This window comes from Micropterus salmoides, unplaced genomic scaffold, assembly GCF_014851395.1.
Source record: "Micropterus salmoides isolate LMB-PRFRI ecotype aquatic unplaced genomic scaffold, ASM1485139v1 Ms_hic_scaffold_7, whole genome shotgun sequence".
In the NCBI taxonomy this organism is placed as follows: Eukaryota; Metazoa; Chordata; class Actinopteri; order Centrarchiformes; family Centrarchidae; genus Micropterus; species Micropterus salmoides.
The window spans coordinates 36432883-36453661 of NW_024044459.1; the positions used below are offsets into that span (position 1 = coordinate 36432883).

Sequence of the window (20779 nt, forward strand, 5' to 3'; positions counted from 1 at the left end):
TTTACTCAACTGCTGTCTATTTTTATTATTATTTTTAATTAAGAAATAATTACACTTAAACAACTAGAACTGCAAGCAGTTGTAAGCAGGGTCCAAGCCTCCTGGCGCCAGCCGCCCCCCACGCGAGTTGATCCGTGGCTTGGGGGGCCCGTTGAGAATAAACGAGCAGAGTTATAAATTAAAGGGAGTTGCGGTTCCGGACATATAAAATGAATGTATGTCTATGGGAGTGTTATTTGATATCCGCTTAGTAGCTCCACCTAGAGGCCGATAGACGCCAAAATTCACACAGCCCGTCAGGAGGGCGTGGCAGATAAGGTCCCCGAGTTTGGTGTAGATCGGCCATTGCAAACCTAAGATAAGACATGACATGCAGTTTTTTGCATTTCAGCAATAATTTGTTAGCTTATAATTAGGTTGCGGTGACCTGGACTTACCCTATAGTTTCGCGTCTGAAGCAATTACCATCTAGGCCGCAGTATCAGTTTTGTTCATGGAAGAATAAAAAAAAATTAAAAATAAAAAACGAGAACGATCGGGTTCCCAGCACCCTTGGGCTTGGACCCCTAATTGGGACAAAAGAAAAGAAAACAAACAGCAAAAAGGCAATTATTCCCAACAACAGGAGAAAGAGAAATTTCTCTGAAATCAAGTCGTAATCAGAAACAACAAGTCTGAGATTTTGAAGTCTTGAACTACATAATATTATAGGCTGGTGAAGTAGACGCCTGATAGCCAATGGGAAGTATTTCGGAAAAATATTACTATACAATCTCTGCTTCTTTAAAGTTTCAGTTATTAAAACCAAATGAAAACAGGAAAAAAAAATTGAAACTGCTCTGTTGATGAGACGTTTACATGAAACAGATCCTCATAAAATAGAACACCATGATGTGTCTTCTTGTTTCAAAAGTTCCTGTATCAGGTCACTTAGTTCTTTGTCATGTGTTTCCTGCAGATTTTTCTTTTCCTGATCATTTTTCACATTATTCATTTCTTCTTCATGTTTCTTCAGTAAGTCATTGATAGTTTCAAGGTTTTCTCTCTTCTTGGTCACACATTTCACTAAGTCAGAAATTTCACCTTGATATTTTTTCTTTAGTTGTTCTTCATTGCGGGCTAAAAATGCCTTTAAGATGTCATATTGTTTATCTTTTTCTGTCATTATTTCTTCATGCTGTTTCTTCTGAGCTGCAAACTCCTTCTTGTATTTCTCTTTGAATTCATTCAACCCTTCAGCTTTCTGTCTGGCCTCCTCTTCACACGTCTTCTTCAGATTCTCCATTTTCTTCTTCTGTTTCTCCTCAATGTCTTTTTTCTCTTTTTCCTCTTGTTCTCTTCTGATTCTGTCCTCTTCCTTTCTTTTCTTTTCATAATTTTCCCTTTCCTGTTCGTATTCTTCTTGAAGCTTTCTAAGTCTTCTTTGTTCCTCCTGTCGTTTCTGTTCGTCTTCTTGTTTTCGTTTTTCCCGCCATTCTCTTTGTGTTTTCTCCCAGTTCTCTCGTTCTTTTCTCATCTCTTCTCTGCTCTCCTTCAGCTGTCTGTCAATGGTTTCCTTTGATTCTGACTCTGATCTTATTTTTTGCTCCAAAGCTTCAACCTTTTGTTTCCACTCCTGTTGTTGACCTTCTTCCTGTTGTTTTCTCTTCTTGTCTTCTTCTTGTCTGATTTCCTGTTCTTTCTTTCTAGCCTCCTCTTCATATGTCTTTTTCTGATTCTCCATTTGTTTCTGATGTTTCTCTTCGATGTCTTTTTTCTCTTTTTCCTCTCTTTCTCTTCTGATTCTGTCCTCTTCCTTTCTTTTCTTTTCATCATTTTCTCTTTCCTGTTCGTATTCTTCTTGAAGCTTTCTAAGTCTTCTTTGTTCCTCCAGTCGTCTCTGTTCTTCTTCTTGTTTTCGTTTTTTCCACAATTCTCTTTGTGTTTTCTCCCAGTTCTCTCGTTCTTTTCTCATCTCTTCTCTGCTCTCCTTCAGCTTTCTGTCAATGGTTTCCTTTGATTCTGACTCTGATCTTATATTTTGCTCCAAAGCTTCAATCTTTCGTTCCCACTCCTGTCGTTTAATTTCTTCCTGTTGTTTTCTCTTCTTGTCTTCTTCTTCTCTCATTTCCTGTTCTTTCTTTCTCTCCTCACGTTCCTTCTTTATCTTCTCCTCCTTTTCTTTAAGTATTTTTTCCTTCAGTTTTCTCTCCTTTTCAATTTCTGCTCTCTGTCTTTTTCTCTCTTTTTCCTCTCTTTCTCTTCTGATTCTGTCCTCTTCCTTTCTTTTCTTTTCATAATTTTCTCTTTCCTGTTCGTATTCTTCTTGAAGCTTTCTAAGTCTTCTTTGTTCCTCCAGTCGTCTCTGTTCTTCTTCTTCATATCGTTTTTCCCACCATTCTCTTTGTGTTTTCTCCCAGTTCTCTCGTTCTTTTCTCATCTCTTCTCTGCTCTCCTTCAGCTTTCTGTCAATGGTTTCCTTTGATTCTGACTCTGATCTTATTTTTTGCTCCAAATCTTCAACCTTTTGTTTCCACTCCTGTCGTTGAATTTCTTCCTGTTGTTTTCTCTTCCTGTCTTCTTCTTCTCTCATTTCCTGTTCTTTCTTTCTCTCCTCACGTTCCTTCTTTATCTTCTCCTCCTTTTCTTCAAGTTCTTTTTCTCTCAGTTTTCTCTCCTTTTCAATTTCTGCTCTCTGTACTTTTTTCTGTTTTTCCTCTCTTTCTCTTCTGATTCTGTCCTCTTCCTTTCTTTTCGTTTCATCATTTTCTCTTTCCTGTTCGTATTCTTCTTGAAGCTTTCTAAGTCTTCTTTGTTCCTCCTGTCGTCTCCGTTCATCTTCTTCATATCGTTTTTTCCACCATTCATTTTGTGTTTTCTCCCAGTTCTCTCGTTCTTTTCTCATCTCTTCTCTGCTCTCCTTCAGCTTTCTGTCAATCATTTCCTTTGATTCTGACTCTGATCTTATATTTTGCTCCAAAGCTTCAACCTTTCGTTCCCACTCCTGTCGTTGACCTTCTTCCTGTTCTTTTCTCTTCTTGTCTTCTTCTTCTCTCATTTCCTGTTCTTTCTTTCTCTCCTCATGTTCCTTCTTTATCTTCTCCTCCTTTTCTTTAAGTTGTTTTTCTCTCAGTTTTCTCTCCTTTTCAGTTTCTGCTCTCTGTTCTTTCATTCTTCTTTTCATCTCTTGCATTTCCTCCTCATGTTTTCTTTGAAGCTCCTCCCTCTCTCTCTTCATCTCTTCTTCCTTCTCCTTCAGGATTCTCTCCATTTCTTTCTTTATAGCTGCCTCGGCCTCTTGCAGCATCTCATTGGTGTAGCAGCTGCCTCCATTTTCCTTCACCATGGTGTCAATCTTGGTTATCAGCTCACTGACTTGTGTGCGGTTTTCTTCATCATAGTTATCAAACACATGGTATCTTCCTCCACAGTCAGAGATCAGCTTCTTAAAGGAAGCATCACATTTATGTTCAATGTATTCTTCAATGGAAACTTTCTCATCCTCCAGTTTATCTCCTCCAGTTAAAAGAATGATGGTGAACTTTTCAGCATTTTTCCCAAAGCCTTCCTTGATGAGTTTTAATGTCTCCTTCTCCTCTGGTGTGAGTCTCCCGATCTGTAACACCAACAGGAAGACATGTGGTCCTGGAGCCAGAAGACTGATGCATTTTACCATCTCCTCATGAACCTCTTCATGGGACAAAGTTGTGTCAAACAGACCAGGAGTGTCGACCACAACGACCGGACGACCGTCCACTTTACTCTGTGCTTTCTGACAAAGTTTGGTGACTGATGTTTGACTTGATTCAGCTTTGAACTCGTCTCTTCCTAGAATGGTGTTTCCTGTAGAGCTCTTTCCACTTCCAGTGTTCCCTATCAGCACAATCCTGAGACTCTCTGGGCTCTGCTCCTCATCATCACCTGGGAAAGAAGAAGACCTGGAGTTACTTTAAATATTCTCAGCAGCTACAGTAAAGACTGTGATGATCAACATGGTTCAGGACACAGAAAAACATTTTAATTCAAAGTACTTACAAGTGATCTTGTTCTTCTTTATTATCCTCTCTTGTTGTATGACCTTTTCCATTTGTGCACGTGCAAATGTTACAGCTGTATAGCAGGATGGTTTATTTTCAGATTGTCTCATCTTGTCCACCATGTCCAGCAGCTCTGGGATCTGCTGCTCGTCCTTGATGTTGAGAACAACATATCTTCCTCCACAGCTCTGACGGAGCTCCTGGATGTCCTTGTTTTCCTTTACAAAGTTAACAACAGCTGGAGCTGCAGGATCTGACTCCACAGTGAACAGAATCATGGTGAAGTCATCGACTCGAGAGCTGAATGTGTTCTGGATGGTCTTTAACTCTCCCTTGTCTTCATCAGTGAGGGGACCCACAGGTAGGACCAGGATGAAGACATGGACGCCCTCAGGATCACAGAGGGAGATACACCTGAGTGATTCCTCCATCACTGCCTCCTGAGGTTTTCCATACAAGGCAGGCAGCTCCACCAGGGAAACCCAACGTCCACACACCTCTCCCTGATGTTTAACACACTCTGATGAGACGGAGTATGAATGAAACTCTGTCTGAGCTAAAATGGCCTTGGCTGCTGAAGTCTTCCCTGCTCCTCTCCTCCCACACAGAACCAGGTTTAAAGCTGGTCTGATGTGTTCAGACTTTGGTCTGATGATTGAACCTGCATCCTCAAACACTTCACAACTGACATGATCTCCATTATTCTCTTTTACAGTTTTATCCAATTGTGTTAACAGTTCTGTGAGGTCGAGGTTCTTCTGCTTCAGGTATCTGTATCGACATTTTCTGATCAGGTCTTTTAATGGAGGCTGTTCCATGTATTTGTCCATCAAACCTGGAACCTCCACTCTGGGTGTTGATATCAGAACCAGTGAATGATCAAATGATCGATCACTGAAGAGTTTCAGGACTCTGCAGAGCCTCAGTTTGTGTTTCTCAGTGAAGTCTTCAGGCTGTAGAACCAGCAGGAACACATGAGGTCCAGGATCAGAGAGTCTCACACAGTTTGTCACATGTTCTGTCAGTTTGTGTTGAGAGATGTTGGGATGCAGCAGATCTGGGGTGTTGATGAGAACTATTTCTTTCTCCTTTAACCGTCCTCTTTCTCTCAGACAGCGGTCTGGTTCTTCCTCAGTGTTGAACTTAGTCTCTCCCAGTAGGATGTTCCCCACTGAACTCCTCTCAGACCAGCTGTTCCCCAGCAGAACAACCCTCAGCTCAGACACTGGAATGAAAATAGATGGAGTAAGTAAATAAATAAATGTAGATATAATCAGATAAAATATATATATTAATAACATTATGTTGATAAAAACACAATTATGTTTCTTTCAAAATGAATTTGCTCTTAGAAATTATAGTATATAAGTATAATTTCTAGAAGACATAGTTGGTATTTTAGGAGGCTTACTAATGTATATTAAAAGTGTAAAAGCTTTCCTTTGTGCCTTTTACTCCACAAAATCAATTGGCAACAGTGCTGCAACCTGGTGACATGTTTGTAGCAGAGATGGAGAGCGTCACAGTGTCCACAGCCTTTTGTAGTTATTGTTGGTCTTTTCTGTTTAAGTGAGTGAGTTTTGTGTTCTTCTCTGGTTAATTGAAGTAAACTTCTACTGTGGTTGACTTTTATACACTGAACAAAATTTTAAACGCAACACTTTTGTTTTTGCTCTATTCATCATGAGCTAAACTCAATGATCTAATACTTACTCTATGTACACAAAAGGCCTCTTTCTCTCAAATATTGTTCAAAATCTGTGTTAGAGAGCACTTCTCCTTTGCAGAGATAATCCATCCACCTCACAGGTGTGAGGATGCTGACCATACAGCATGGGTATTGCACAGGTGTGCCTTAGGCTGGCCACAATAAAAGGCCACTCGAGGGGGGTCACGTCATGCTGTCACACTGAGCAGTTGACCATTGCTGTGCTCCCACTGCTACCGAGCTATACCTGACTATTTACTTAATTTTAAAGGAAAGTCACAACCTTAAATGTTTGCTAAACAATATCCAGACAACATGCCTAACACTAAAGCCTATAAACCTGCGGTAGACAAGCCCGCCAGAAGTGAAAAAGACCGTGCCTGCTAGCAAGAATGCTAAACCTCCTGATGCGGATTGTGGGACCCTTGCTATGGAAATATCCCAGAGCGTTGTTGAGAAAATATCTGCTATGATGGAGAGGAAATTTGAAGATCTCTCGGCTACACTGACAATATCACAACATGACTGGAGTCCAACACAAAACGCATTACGGAAACTGAGAGTCGTGTATCGGCAGTGGATGATAACATGTCGACAATGGAGTCCAGCTTAAAGGGCCTGGAGACCAAAGTGCACATCATCATTTCAATCTACAACCTCAAGGAAAAGGCGGAGGGCCGACAATCGGTTGCGCCAAACGGGGTCTCATTAAAATTTACCGTGCCCACAGGACCCTCTGTCCGCCAAAGCCTGACCGGCGCTGCACAGTGATCATCAAGCTGCACAACCTGAGGTACAAGATGAGGATCCTCGCCAAGGAGAAAGAACCACTGACACATGAGGTACAGACCATATTCATCCGACAGGATCGGGCGAGTGGAGTCAAGAAAATGAGACATGCGTTTAACTGTGTGCGCCAACAACTTATTAACCCCTTCCTCGTTACTCTGAGTTTCTCCCTCGGAGGGAAAAGTTACTCTTTTCACTCACTGAAGGATACACTCGCCTTCTTGGACGGACTGGGTTAAACTGGAGGTGTATTGACATTTTAATAATACGCGATGCCTCACTGTTTGCAGACACTGCAAAACCTCTGATAACTTTTGCAAAGGTATGTATAATACTCTCTGTGAGGAAAAACTAATTCTTATTTAATTTTTTATTACCTTTCTTTTTCTTCTCATGCCGCTTTTGTACACTACAACAAAGGCTAATGATTGGTTCATGTTGAGCAGGTTGTTAAAATCGGAGTATGTGAGATGGTTGTGATCATTTCTGCGAGCGGGGGTAATGGAGAGGGTTATTTGTCTTTGTTTCCCCTTTCTTTTCTTTCAGTTATGTTTTTGCTCTGTTCCACGTGTGCCCCTGGTTTTTCAAAGGGCCACACTGCTGGTGTGGCACCTGTTAATGTGTTTCTTTGTGTGTAATACATGCCAGTTACTCTAAGGTAACAAGTTGTGTTAATAGCCTAGTATACTGGAATGCTTGTTCAATAATGTTTCCTTGCAATGCCAGTAGGGGGCAGGATAAGCTGTGACATATGTCAAAAAGCCTCATTAGAAGAAGTCGCTGTTGTTAGACGTGGCGCTGGTCGGAAAAAGTGTGTGTTCCTGGTGCCGCTCGACGGACAGCTTTGCATATGTTTTGCCAGTCCTGCCGGTGAAATAAAAATGAACATTTTCCTACACTGCTGATGCCGCTGTTGTCTGAGTGGTGTAATACTGGCCTATATTGGGATATGGAGAGGTGGGGAGGTCGGGGATGGGGGGTTACTGCTTTTGGGCGTTTGTTGGGTCTTTATCATTTGGGGTTGAATACTTTGTTCGTGATGTTACCTCATTTTCGTGTTTTTATGTCATCATATCTCTGAAACCTTCCATACTATATCTCACAGAGCTGTCTATTTATTCTTTATGGGGAACAGATCCTCATAGGCTGCAAATATGGCCCAAATTCATATGATTCTGACTTTCTCCCTAAGCTTCAACCTGAGGTCTCATCAGTATCGACCCCATATGTTGTATTAGGAGGCGACTTTAATTGTGTGCCTGACCCAAGCACTGACCAGTCCCCACCTAAATCTGGCCCAACCTCTCGGAAGAGCCTTACGCTGAAAGAGTTCTGCCGTGACTTAGAGCTGTTTGACACTTGGAGAAAAATTAATACCGGACAGAGAGACTATACTTTCTTTTCCAATTCCCATCAGACATTTTCAAGAATTTATTTCTTCCTGACGTCCAGAGGGGCTTTAGATAGGGTGAGGGAGTGTTCAATTGGCATATGCTCACTCTCTGACCACCCTCATGTAAGCTTCAGCATCCGCCCTTCTTACACTGATTCCTCCTCTCGCCACTGGAGGATGAACCCCTCTCTGTTGAGTATCCCACCATTCATTGACTATATTACTGAACAGAGGAATGTTTTTATTGCTGCTAATAAGACCCCAGACCCCAGATGTCAGCCCTTCTCTGCTGTGGGAAACACTTAAAGCTTATCTCAGGGGGAGTATTATTTTGTACAACACAGCTCAGAGAAGGACTGCAATGAAAGAACAACTCAGCTTAGAGAGTGCAATACAAAAGCTGGAATTACACCTTAAAGGTGCACCTTCTAGATCTTTGTCCAAAAAATTGGAAGCAGCTCGCTCAGCCCTTAACCAGCTGTTAACTGGAAAGGCTGAATTGGCCATCTTCTTTGCTAAGTATAGGCTTTATGAGTCAGGAAACAAACCTGGGCGTCTCTTTGCAAGATTGGCAAGAGGCAGAATGGAGGCAAATATGATACTGTCACTGCTAGATGACAATCAGGTCAGACATTACAAAACGAAGGATATCAATACGACAATGAGGCAATTTTACCAAAAGCTTCATTCATCTGACTGTGAGTTATCCGAGAGGAGGAGAAAGGAGTTTCTCGATATGGTGTCCCTCCTATCCCTGTCGGGGGAACAAAAGGAAAAACTGAATGTACCAGTGACTGAAGAGGAGTTCTGCGCGGCCATAGCCTCCCTCAGGGGTGGAAAAGCACCAGGACCTGATGGGTTTTGCCCAGAATTCTACAAGAAACTGAGTTACCTGGTAGCCGGGCCGCTTACTGACATGTTCTCAGATTCTCAGAATATCGGTCACCTCCCCGCATCACTTAATCTAGCCAACATCACACTAATCCTTAAGAAAGATAAACCACCTGATATCTGTGGCTCATATAGACCCATTAGCCTTATTAGTGTGGATAGTAAATTGTTCAAAACTGCTTACAACAAGACTGGAAAAGTTCCTGCCATCTTAATAATAATAATAATAATAATACATTTAATTTGGAATGCCCTTTATATTGAAATCCCAAAGTGCTACATGATAAAACAGGTAAGTGCTAAAAATAAAAAAAAATGGAGAGCATGAAAAAAACAATAAGGAAAAGGGCAAGAGTTCAATAGCTCTCCTAAAAAGGTGGGTTTTAAGGCCACGTTTAAAAGCATCCACTGTCTGTGGTGTCCTCAGGTGGTCAGGGAGAGCATTCCACAGACTGGGAGCAGCTGAGCAGAAAGCCCGATCTCCCATTTTACGGAGCTTTGTCCTGTGAGGTTTCAGGAGATATGCTGAGGCAGATCGGAGGGTACGTGTTGAGGTCTGTGGGGTGAGAAGTTCCTTGAGGTAGGGGGGTGCTTCACCATAGATGCACTGGTGGGTAAGGAGGGAGATCTTGTACTCAATCCTGAATGAGACAGGAAGCCAGTGGAGTGATTTGAGGATGGGGGTGATGTGGTCGTGTTTGCGCACCCTCAACAGGATCCTAGCAGCGCTGTTCTGGATGTACTGCAATTTCTGAAGGCTTTTCTCAGGGAGTGCATTGCAGTAGTCCAGCCTGGAGGAGACAAAAGCGTGGACAAGCTTTTCCGCATCTGCAGGAGTGAGTATGGGACGGAGTTTGGTGATGTTCCTGAGTTGGAAGAAGGAAGTCTTGCAGAGATTTTGAGAGTTTGATGTGAGCCTCAAAGATCAGATGAGAGTCCATTTTAACACCCAGGTTATTGGCTGATGTTGAAAGTGGAATATTTATTTTATTTGCTTTATTTGTTGAATTTGAAAAGTTGAATTGAAAAGTTCTATTTTGAGTGTTGATGCTGTGGTGAATCTCGGTAGAGGCCGTAGTACACTGGAATCCACTACACGTTTTCTGGCCTGCTTGGTGTCGCGGTGTTTCCCATGCTGCTCAGCTGAGCGTGCAGAGATCTTGCGGTGTTTCCCATGTTGCTAGCACCCAGAGCGACACTGCTCTCATGACGCAGCAAAACTCAAGAGAACTACTATTCAGAACGAGAAAAACGGAGGAGAAGCGGCGAACAACAAATGCCAGCGTGCTCTCCCCAAATCTTTCCCACCAATCTGGCAAAGACAAGACTGTGGACCTCAAGATTATGCTACGCCACTTCTGGGGGGGAAAAGGTCAGACTGGATTTCAAGTCCAGACCAGACTGGATTTATACAGAACATGCTGTCCCTCACAAATGTGAGGAGACTATTGAATGTGATACAGTACTCAAGTCAGACAAATTATAAAGGACTTGTTGTATCTTTAGACTCCGAAAAGGCGTTTGATAGGGTAGAGTAGGAATATTTATTTGATGCACTGGAGAGGTTTGGGCTGGGAGGGGAATTTCTCAAATGGATTAGGATACTCTACAACTCTCCACAGGTCTGCGTTGTAACTAATGGCATACAGTCATTGCGTTTCTCGCTGCGTAGGGGGACGAGACAGTGCTGCCCCCTTTCTTCGCTGCTCTTTGCGCTGGCACTTGAGCCCCTGGCTGAGGTAATTAGGCAACACAAAGACGTGCATGGGATTACGGTTGGAGGAACAGTTCATAAAATAGCACTTTATGCCAATGACATCCTGTTGTTTCTGACAAAACCTGAGATATCAATACCAACTATCCTTATTTAAGAGTTTGGCTCCTTTACAGGCTACAAGATCAACTATGGCAAGTCAGAGGCCATGCCATTGGGTAGCTGGTTGATCTGTCTTCATCCACCAATTTTCCCTTTAAACTGTCTCCCACAGATTTCACCTACCTTGGGATAAACGTTTCACCAAACTTGACGGAGCTATGGAAGCTCAACTACTCTCCAATAGCAACTAAAATAAAGAAGGACTTAGATGGCACAATCTCCCCCTATCTCTTATGGGGCACATCAGTTTAATCAAAATGAATGTATTCCCCAGGTTATTATATCCTTTACAAATGCTACCCTTGTGGATATCCAAGACTGCTCTTGATATAGAAAGAGCATTCTCTAGATTCATATGGCACGGCAAAACACCCAGACAAAATGAAAATACTACAGCTGCCCTCTGACAGGGGAGGCTTGGGCCTGCCGAACATAATTCTTTACAACTGTGCGTACCACGCTCGCTTTCTGCGGCAATGGTTACATTCTCATCTTGAGTTCAAGCCCCGTCTAGATTCATGGTCCTCTTTGCCATCTTCGCTATGGAGCCCGGTCCTGAGTGATAAGAGCAAATTGCACAGCGATATCAAGAATAACCCGATTATACAGCAATATTAGAGTGTGGCAGGAAATCTGTAAATACCTAGGAAGAGGAAACAATGCCTCGTTCTTAACCCCTATAACGAGGAACCTCCATCCCAACATTTTTGATATGTGGCATGGCAATGGGGTGCGTATGATTGGAGATTTGTACCACGACAGGCTATTAATGACTTTCAAACAACTGCAGTCAAAATTTGGTATCCCCAAAGAAAACCATTATGGTTTACTCCAGGTCAGGCACTGCATTGGATCTAAGACCTTACCCCCTCCTGAACCAGTCATGTACAGTGATGTAGAGAGGTTCTTTATTTCCTCGGGAGGCATCACCGGCTTTATCTCTTCCCTCTATGCACTGCTATACTCTCTTAGTCCAGATGGTATTATAAGCATTGCACAGAAGTGGGAGACAGATCTCGACTCAGAGTATATTGAGGATGACTGGCAGAAGGCTATTGAAGTATTTAAATCCACTTTTACATGTAATAGACTGAAAGAGACAGTATAAAATACTACATTGTCTACACATAACTCCTTACACACTTAATAAGATGGACCGACAGGTTTCACCTTTGTGTAACAAGTGTCATAGAGAGATTGGAACATATTGTCCTTAATTCTGGCAATGTAAAGTGATAAAAAGATTTTGGAGTATGATCTCACAGGAACTAAGTGGCATATTCCATGCAAGAATTCAGAGGGACCCAGGCCTTTTCATTTTCAGCCTCCCCTCAAGGGAGGTGACTCTAACCCATTTACAGTTCAAATTATGCGATAAATTACAATTATTGGCCAGAAAATATATTTTAATTAATTGGATCAACAATAAACCCCCTACTGTCACATTATGGTATAGGGAAATATTCAGGGCCCTCCCCCATGAAAGACAGTTGCAGAAGGTAATGAGGGGTCTTTCACAGACATGTGGGCTCCTCTGCTTTAACTCCACTCGATGTATCACTGCTTATTCTCGTAGAACATTGGCACTGTTATGATTACGGCTACACTACTGGACAATATGTGTGTATACAGAGCAACATGGAGAGAGGCTCCTGTATGTACTAAGACGGCGATGTACAGATCCTTGTAACATGGGGCTGTGCATTATCATGCTGCAACATGAGGTGATGGTCTTCGATCAATGGCACAACAATGGGCCTCAGGATCTCGTCACGGTATCTCTGTGCATTCAAAATGCCATCAATAAAATGCACCTGTGTTCGTTGTCCATAACACACGCCTGCCCATACCGTAACCACACCGCCACCATACGCCACTCGATCCACACGCTGTCTGCCATCTGCTCTGTACAGTGAAAATTGAAACTACTACTATTGAAACTACTACTACAGTGATTCATCCATGAAGAGAACACCTCTCCAAAGTGCCAAGTTGAATGTGAGCATTTGCCCACTCAAGTTGGTTACAACGATGAACTGCAGTCATGTTGAGACCTCGATGAGGATGACGAGCATGGAGATGAGCTTCCCTGAGATGGTTCCTGACAGTTTATGCAGAAATTCTTTGGTTATGCCAACCAATTGTTGCAGCAGCTGCAACAGACAATTGGTGACTGGTCTCAGACGATCTTGGACATGAAGAAGCTGGATGTGGAATTCCTAGGCTGGTGCGGTTACATGTGGTCTGCAGTTGTGAGGCCGGTTGGATATACTACCAAATTCTCTGAAACGTCTTTGGAGATGGCTTTTGGTAGAGAAATAAACATTCAATTCATGGGCAACAGCTGACTGCAGGTGGACATTCCTGCAGTCAGCATGCCAATTGCACGCTCCCGTATCATCACCAGAACCCCTTCTATTAATCATATTACTCCTGTCCTTCAGCAGCTTCATTGGCTCCCAGTTAAATACCGCATTGATTTCAAGAATCTGCTCCTGACCTTCAAGGCCATTCATAACCTCGCTCCTCCGTACGTCACTGACTTCCTTCATAGTAACACCCCCACACGTCCTCTTAGGTCTTCTTCTTCTATTCACATCACTGTACCTCCTGCTCGTTTGACCACCATGGGGTTCAGAGCTTTCAGCTGCTCTGCCCCTCGTCTCTGGAACTCTCTTCCACCAGACATCTGCAACAGTGACTCGCTTTCCATTTTTAAATCCCGCCTGAAAGCACATCTTTTTAAACTGACATATCCCACGTGATCACTCTTTCTCAATCTTTGTTTCCAGCTGTTTTGTACCCTGATTTTATGATTTTGACAGATTTGTGAACAATATTTGAGAGAAACAGGCCTTTTGTGTACTTAGAGAAAGTCTTAGATCTTTGAGTTCAGCTCATGATGAATAGGGGCAAAAACAAAAGGGTTGCATTTATAATTTTGTTCAGTGTAGTCATAATTCTGACTCAGTTCAGTTGGACTCACTGTGAGGTGGCAGGATTTCATAGCTGCTGCTGTGCTTCAGGGAGGACACACCTGTGAGTGTAAAGACAGACAAATTAATTCATTCACATCATGTTTTCTCTAAAAAGCCTTCATACAACAGTAAGATTGGACTGAATCAAATCTGCAAAATATGTAGCATCAGTTGTGAGGGGCAGCAATATACAGCATCTAATCTTGGAATAAAAAATACAATAAAAGGAACTGAGACTTGTCTTGTAGAGCTACAATCCTAAATAAGACATGTAGCCTACAGCACTGCAGTTAAATTTGCTCTTAACAAAAATCTCCACAAAACAGACGTTTTCATTCAATTTTCATATACTGGAGGTGGACATGTGGAGTTCAGGGACAACCTGCTCTGATTAAGTGTTACAAAATGTGTTGTTACTTTTTAAAACTGGAATCTAAAAACATTCTGAAGTCTGTTCATACTTATATACTCTTTCTCATTCAGCTTACCAACATTTTAAAATTTTTATAACACTGGCTTTGTTGAAAAAAGTCACTGTATATCATACTGTAATAATTGGACCGGTAAAAGATTAATCAGTAATAGTCATATCAGTGTTCTTATCACTGTGATCTTAATCATGTCAGGGTTTTGTTTCTTTGTTGACCTTTGTTTTATTCTGTGGACACAGCTACAGTGATTCTATTATCTATGAACGGAAAGAGTTGAATATCTCTAGTAATGTATAGAACATCTTTTAAAATTGATTTCTAAACTCATCTGACCAAAAACAAGGAAATGTGTAATACATTGCAGGTGTCATTTATTTTCTCTTCCAACATGTGAACATGGTGCACGTACCTGAAGTTGACGCCATAGTGTTTTTATTTATTAAAAGTGAGAATAAAGCAGATTCCTTTCAGTTATTGATGTGATGGTGGCAGGTACAAGCTGTGACTGATCCATCTGATCACCAGGCCTGAAGGGTCAACACACATCAGAGGATTGTTTAAATCAGTCTGTAGTAACACAAGGATGTAGCTTTTATTAGAAGAAATACCTGAGTGACCAGAAATATAGAAACCCATGTGAACTGTTCAGAACTTCAGAACAATAGTCCTGTAAAATGACTTTATCTGTAAAAATCAATCTGTTGATTCAACTCTGAGGTTATTTCTGTACAAAACTGTAATGTCCGCTGTTTCTGATACTTTCATACCTGCACCACAATGTGACTGAAGTCAACACACAAACAAGTAAAGCATTCATCTCAACACAAACTGAACATGTAGACTGTTTTACTGCACTGCAAAACACATTTAGTTACACACATAAGTGTCTGTTAAACTCATTACTCTGTGTATATTTTTTATATATTTGCATTTTCTCGAGTCGACTCACCAGAACTTGTTTCGGCGTCATTTTCCCTCCAATAAGGGAACGTACAGACTTCACAGTGACGGACTCACTGAGAGCAGAGTGCAGAGAGGAGACAGAAGGTGTGTCAGGAGGAAACAAGGAACCTGATTGGAAAGAAGAACTGCGACTTTGATCTGAACTTTAATCATAAGTGGCTTAGAACCACCCTCCTCTTTCAATATGGAGGTCACTGTCAACACTCAGATATCTGCACTTGAACTCACCTGAGACCTGAGGTGACCTTTTTCTTCAGCAGAACAAGAAGGACAAAGTGAATTTAACACCCAGTGTTAATGACATCAGGAGACTCAAAGTTCCCACAGGTTGAATGTTACATTGAAGTGATCCAGAAAAAGGAAAGTACAGTAACTATCACAGTCTGACTGAGTATAGACTTTCATAATTAATGGTTTTCTTTTCTTAGACTGGCTTTTCTACACTTACTACATGACATGACAAGTGTTTGCTGTTGTAGTCATTACAGTAGTGATGGTAGTTAAGTTAGTTTTAGGTTCCTGTGCATCAGAAAACAGTGTTTCAATTCAAGTTTCAATTTTTATATTCTCTCATATTATTTCTCAAAAACAAGAAAATTTGTTGAATTGTTTAAAAAATGGTTAGAAATCATTTAAACTGGCAGAATGACCTTAGTGAAAATGAGAAGATGTCAAATTAATGTGGATACTGAACTGCAGGTAAATCTTGATTTACATCTTTTCCCTGCTGATTTTATGAATATGATCCACACAGACTTGGCAGCAATAAATCAGACCTTTGACCTGCAGCTTGACTGTTAAAGAAAGCCTTTTGAAGGACATGAGGTTTCTGTTTCAAAACTTAAAACAACAAAAAGATTCACACCAAATGAACAATAGTTTGATTCAACTTTCAGCACCAGTTAAGTTTTTGTTAAATTAATTGCATAATCTTACAAACATCAAAATAAATAGTAAATGCCGAATTCAGTCAGCAGCCAAGAAAGCTTGACTAGCACAGTCACTTTGTTCACACTTTGTTCACACTTTGTCCTCAATCAAAGTGGCAAAGTGACAAAGTAAGGTGATTGAGCCAAAGTGGCCGATGGTCAATGACAAACTGCAGGCCAGAGGATAAAGCAATGAGAATTATTGGAATATGCTGGAACATGACCAGATCTTAACAACATCCTGGTTACAGCTACTATGGAGATGACAATAAAACAGACACACTCTAATAAAACAGACCTTTGACCAGCAGTTAAAGGTTCAGTGTGTAATATTTCTGAGGATCTACTGACAGAAATACAATATAATATCCATAACTATGTTTTCAGTTTTCACTGTGGTCATAAAGGGACGGACATGGTCAGCACTCAGGTAGACTGTAACAATTAAACAACGCTCAGTTGGTACTAAGGGGTCCAAAGTATGCCAAGAATATGCCCCACACCATTACACCACCACCAGACTGAATCGTTGATACACGGCCGGATGGATCCATGCTTTCATGTTGTTTACGCCAAATTCTGACCCTACCATCTGAATGTTGCAGCTGAAATCGAGACTCATCAGACCAGGCGACGTTTCACACTCGTCTACATGCCTAAATGCATGGTGTTGCTGCCATGTGATTGGCTGATTAGCTATTTGTGTCATACCTGTGTAGCTTGGGAACCTGTGCACAGGTTCTTATTGTTTGGATTCACGGTGTTGGAGTTTTTTTGTCCTGTTGTTGCAGACTTTAATTGGCCCCTAACCCCTAACCTCTCTGTGGGGGAAGGAGCCGGAGTTTGTGCGGGAGATGGAGCGCGACCAGTTAGATCCGGTGGGCTGACCTCCATGCACATGTCTTGGTTCTGGAACCGTTCTCCTTGATAGGGGAAGGACACTATTCTTCTCTGGACTTGCTCAAGGTGTGAGGCGCCAGGCGGGCGTGGGGATACTCACAAGTCCCCGGCTGAGCGCTGCTACGTTGGAGTTAACTCCGGTGAACGAGAGGGTTGCCTCCCTACGCCTTCGGGTAGTGGGGGGGAAAACTCTGACTGTTGTTTGTGCATATGCACCAAACAGCAGTTTAGAGTACTCGGCCTTCTTGGAGACCCTGAATGGAGTTCTGTATGGGGCTCCAGTAGGGGACTCCATAGTTTTGCTGGGAGACTTCAACGTGCATGTGGGCAATGATGGAGATACCTGGAAAGGCGTGTTTGGGAGGAACGGCCCCCCTGATCTGAACCCGAGTGGGTGTTTGTTGTTAGACTTCTGTGCTAGTCATGTATTGTCGAACACCATGTTCCAACATAAGGATGCTCATAAGTGTATGTGGTACCAGAGCACCCTAGGCTGAAGATCAATGATCGATTTTGTAATCGTTTCATCTGATTTGAGGCCACATGTTTCAGACACTCGAGTGAAGAGAGGGGCGGAGCTGTCAACTGATCACCATCTGGTGGTGAGTTGGGTCAGGGGGTGGGGGAAGACTCTGGACAGACCTGGTAATCCCAAACGGGTAGTGCGGGTGAACTGGGAACGTCTAGAGCAGGGGTTCTTAACCTTTCTGGCAGTCCGACCCCTTTTTGAAGACCTCACCCCCTCCACGGATCAGACAGAATGTGTTTTATGCAGTGAGAGGCTCCTTTTTAACTTGTTTTCTTTGCTGTTCTGAGTGCAGTTAACTCGCCTGCTGCGCCTTACATTTTTGAATGAGGCTCTGAGCACACGGAGATGAAAAAAATTCAACTCGTGACCGATGTCATTAGCGCTTTTTTCCCCATTATCCAATCTAATGAATGGAGAGACGGGCAGTTGTGCTGACAGAAGTTTACAGTTGCTTGAATTGTCCCTGACTCATCCTAAAATAAGCCTTAAACCGACCATCATTAAGACGAAGCTCCCGGTGGTAGCCTACTACCAGCGGTGTCTCCTCCTTCTGAGAGTCTCATGTACCCACACGGATCTCAGTTTTACACTCAAACCAGTGCCAGAGCAGGCGTGTTTGGCAGATGTTTTTAGCAACAAAAGACACAGACCTGTGAGTTGTGATCAAGTTTCTGCTAATATGACAGTTATTAATTAGCGGCAAACCAAAGATTACAGATCGCCAGCGCTATAATATATGGTTAGACTGACAGGACAGCTGATTCAGTTGCTTTTCTAAATTCAACCAAAAGCCATTGCTGTGCGCCTCGCATTTTCAAACCCACAAAGCGCTTTCTGTCTGATCGGGGCCTGAGTCTTCTTTTTCGTTTTATAGCGGTTGGCATCACCGCCACCTGCTGGATTAAACAGTGCAAAATATTTACAGTGTCCACCCAAAGTGATTCCATTGTGGCAAAATCCACTGGGATTGATGAGATCCGCCCAGAAATGCTAAAAGCTTTGGGTGTGGAGGAGCTGTCTTGGATGATACGTCTCTTTAACATTGCATGCAAGTCAGGTACAGTGCCCAAGGAGTGGCAGACTGGGGTGGTGGTTCCCCTGTTCAAAAAGGAGAGTGTGTGCCAATTACAGGGGTATCACACTTCTCAGCCTCCCTGGTAAAGTCTACTCCAGGGTGCTGTAACGGAGGGTTCGGCCGATAGTCGAACCTCAGATCGAAGAGGAATACTGTTTGCGATTGGCCTTCGTCAGGGCTGCGCTTTGTCACCAATTCTGTTTGTGATATTCATGGACAGGATATCGAGGCGTAGTCGTGTTGAGGAGGGATTGCGGTTTGGTGGGCTTGGGATCTCGTAACTGCTTTTTGCGGATGATGTGGTCCTGATGGCATCATTAGTCCGTGACCTTCAGCTCTCACTGGATCGGTTCGCAGCAGAGTGCGAAGCGGTTGGGATGAGGATTAAATCTGAGGCCATGGTTCTCAGCAGGAAACCGGTGGAGGTACTTGAACTCCAAGTGAAGGAGTTCAAGTACCTCGGGGTCTTGTTCACGAGTGAGGGGAGACTGGAGCAGGAGATTGGTCGCAGAATCAGAGCAGCGGGGGCGGTAATGCACTCGCTTTACCGCACCGTTGTGGCGAAAAGAGAGCTGAGCTGTAAGGCAAAGCTCTCAATCTACCGGTCGAATTTCGCTCCTACCCTCACCTATGGTCATGAAGGCTGGGTCATGACCGACAGAACGAGGTCGCGGGTACAAGCGGCCGAAATGGGTTTCCTCAGGCGGGTGGCTGGTGTCTCCCTTAGAGATAAGGTGAGAAGCTCAGCCATCCGCGAGGAGCTCAGAGTAGAGCCGCTGCTCCTTTGCGTCGAAAGGAGCCAGTTCAGGTGGTTTGGGCATCTGGTAAGGATGCCTCCTGGACACCTCCCTAGGGAGGTGTTCCAGGCACGTCCAGCTGGGAGGAGGCCTCGGGGGAGACCCAGGACTAGGTGGAGAGATTATATCTCCACACTGGCCTGGGAACGCCTCGGGATCCCCCAGTCAGAGCTGGTTAATGTGGCTCGGGAAAGAGAAGTTTGGGGTTCCCTGCTGGAGCTGCTGCCCCCGCGCCCCGACCCCGGATAAGCGCATGAAGATGGATGGACCTGTATGTTTGTCTATGTGTAGCACCTTTTCTCCAAAGCAAATTCCTTGTACATGTAAAATACTACTTGGCAGTAAAACTCTTTCTGATTCTACAGCTACAGCATTAGAGCTGTGTTTCATGCATATAATGTTTGCATCATTGCCTGTATTTGTAACATTGCTTTTATTTTGTTAATTAAGTGGTGACAATGTTGTTTAAATGTATATTCCTGTTTTGATGGCTTCTAATTCATGTGATGTTAATGGAGCTATAATGTGTTATTTTGCCTACAGTCTGTACTTTTTATGTTTCCCTCTATATAAATAAAAACATTTCTACCATAAATTGGTGCAGAAAATGTCTCCAGACGCAGGAAATTAAGTGTTTAATTCTCAAAAACTAGTATTGTGTATCGTCACATCCCTTGTCTGTGCCATTACATCCCCACCAATTTTTAACACAAAGTAATGACCTTGGTGAAAATATTGAACTCAATAAAACATGTAGCCAAGATGTTGATCTGTTTTTGATACTGAAAAAAACCTGTGTTAGATAAACAAAGAAAAGAATGAAAACACCATTTTTTATATAAAGAATTTACCCAAAAATCAACATTATGCAAGTTAAATACATAAAGAAGGGAGGCTAGGACTCAAAGTTGTCCCCGATATCTGTAATACAATAATGATAGATTATATAGACTATTGATAATATTATATATTATTAATAAATAATATAATTATATTAAAAAAATGCTTTTGTAGTAGAAGTTATAGCTATACAAACAAATGTAATATTTAAATATTTAAACTTCACAATTAATTGAGTTTTTGCAGCCTGATAAAGGTCATTGTCAAACGCTCACTAAGTTTCTGGGGGAACTTCTATTTTTTATTTTGATCCACTAGATGGAGCCATAGCCTCTGTAATTCTTCATCAAACAACAACAACAACAACAACAGTGTGAAAACAAGAGCAGACAACTTGAAATAAAAACGTCTTGCACAAATATTTTCCTAGCAGATTATATATGAACAAATACATCATTTTTACAACATATACATTTTGTATGTGAGCTTTACAGGCATTTTTGTGAGATTGAGTTTGATGATGTAGTTTTAGTGTATAAACATGTGAATAATTCAAGCAGACCAGCGCAAACGGTGAACGCTGAAAATTGGCCAACTTGCCACGACACTTTTCAGAGTCCATGAGCTTTGACTGAACAAAGGCTCATAATGATGTTCAGTAAAA

At 42.3% G+C, this 20779-nt stretch overlaps 3 protein-coding genes across 4 annotated transcripts in view; 2 read left to right on the plus strand and 1 right to left on the minus strand.

Annotated features, from left to right (window-relative positions):
- The window catches only part of LOC119891530 (scavenger receptor cysteine-rich type 1 protein M160-like), a 667824-nt gene that overhangs the window by 237582 nt on the left and 409463 nt on the right, over positions 1-20779 (plus strand). The gene's annotated exons all lie outside the window — the stretch shown is intronic.
- Positions 1-20779, plus strand: part of LOC119891523 (GTPase IMAP family member 8-like) — a 61100-nt gene that overhangs the window by 18486 nt on the left and 21835 nt on the right. The window lies entirely within an intron of this gene.
- Positions 855-13705, minus strand: LOC119891512 (trichohyalin-like). The gene is made up of 3 exons (XM_038703217.1): positions 13660-13705; positions 4015-5241; positions 855-3900 (listed from the first exon to the last, which is right to left on the minus strand). Coding segments are annotated over exons 1-3 (4257 nt in total). The 5' UTR covers positions 13661-13705; the 3' UTR covers positions 855-871.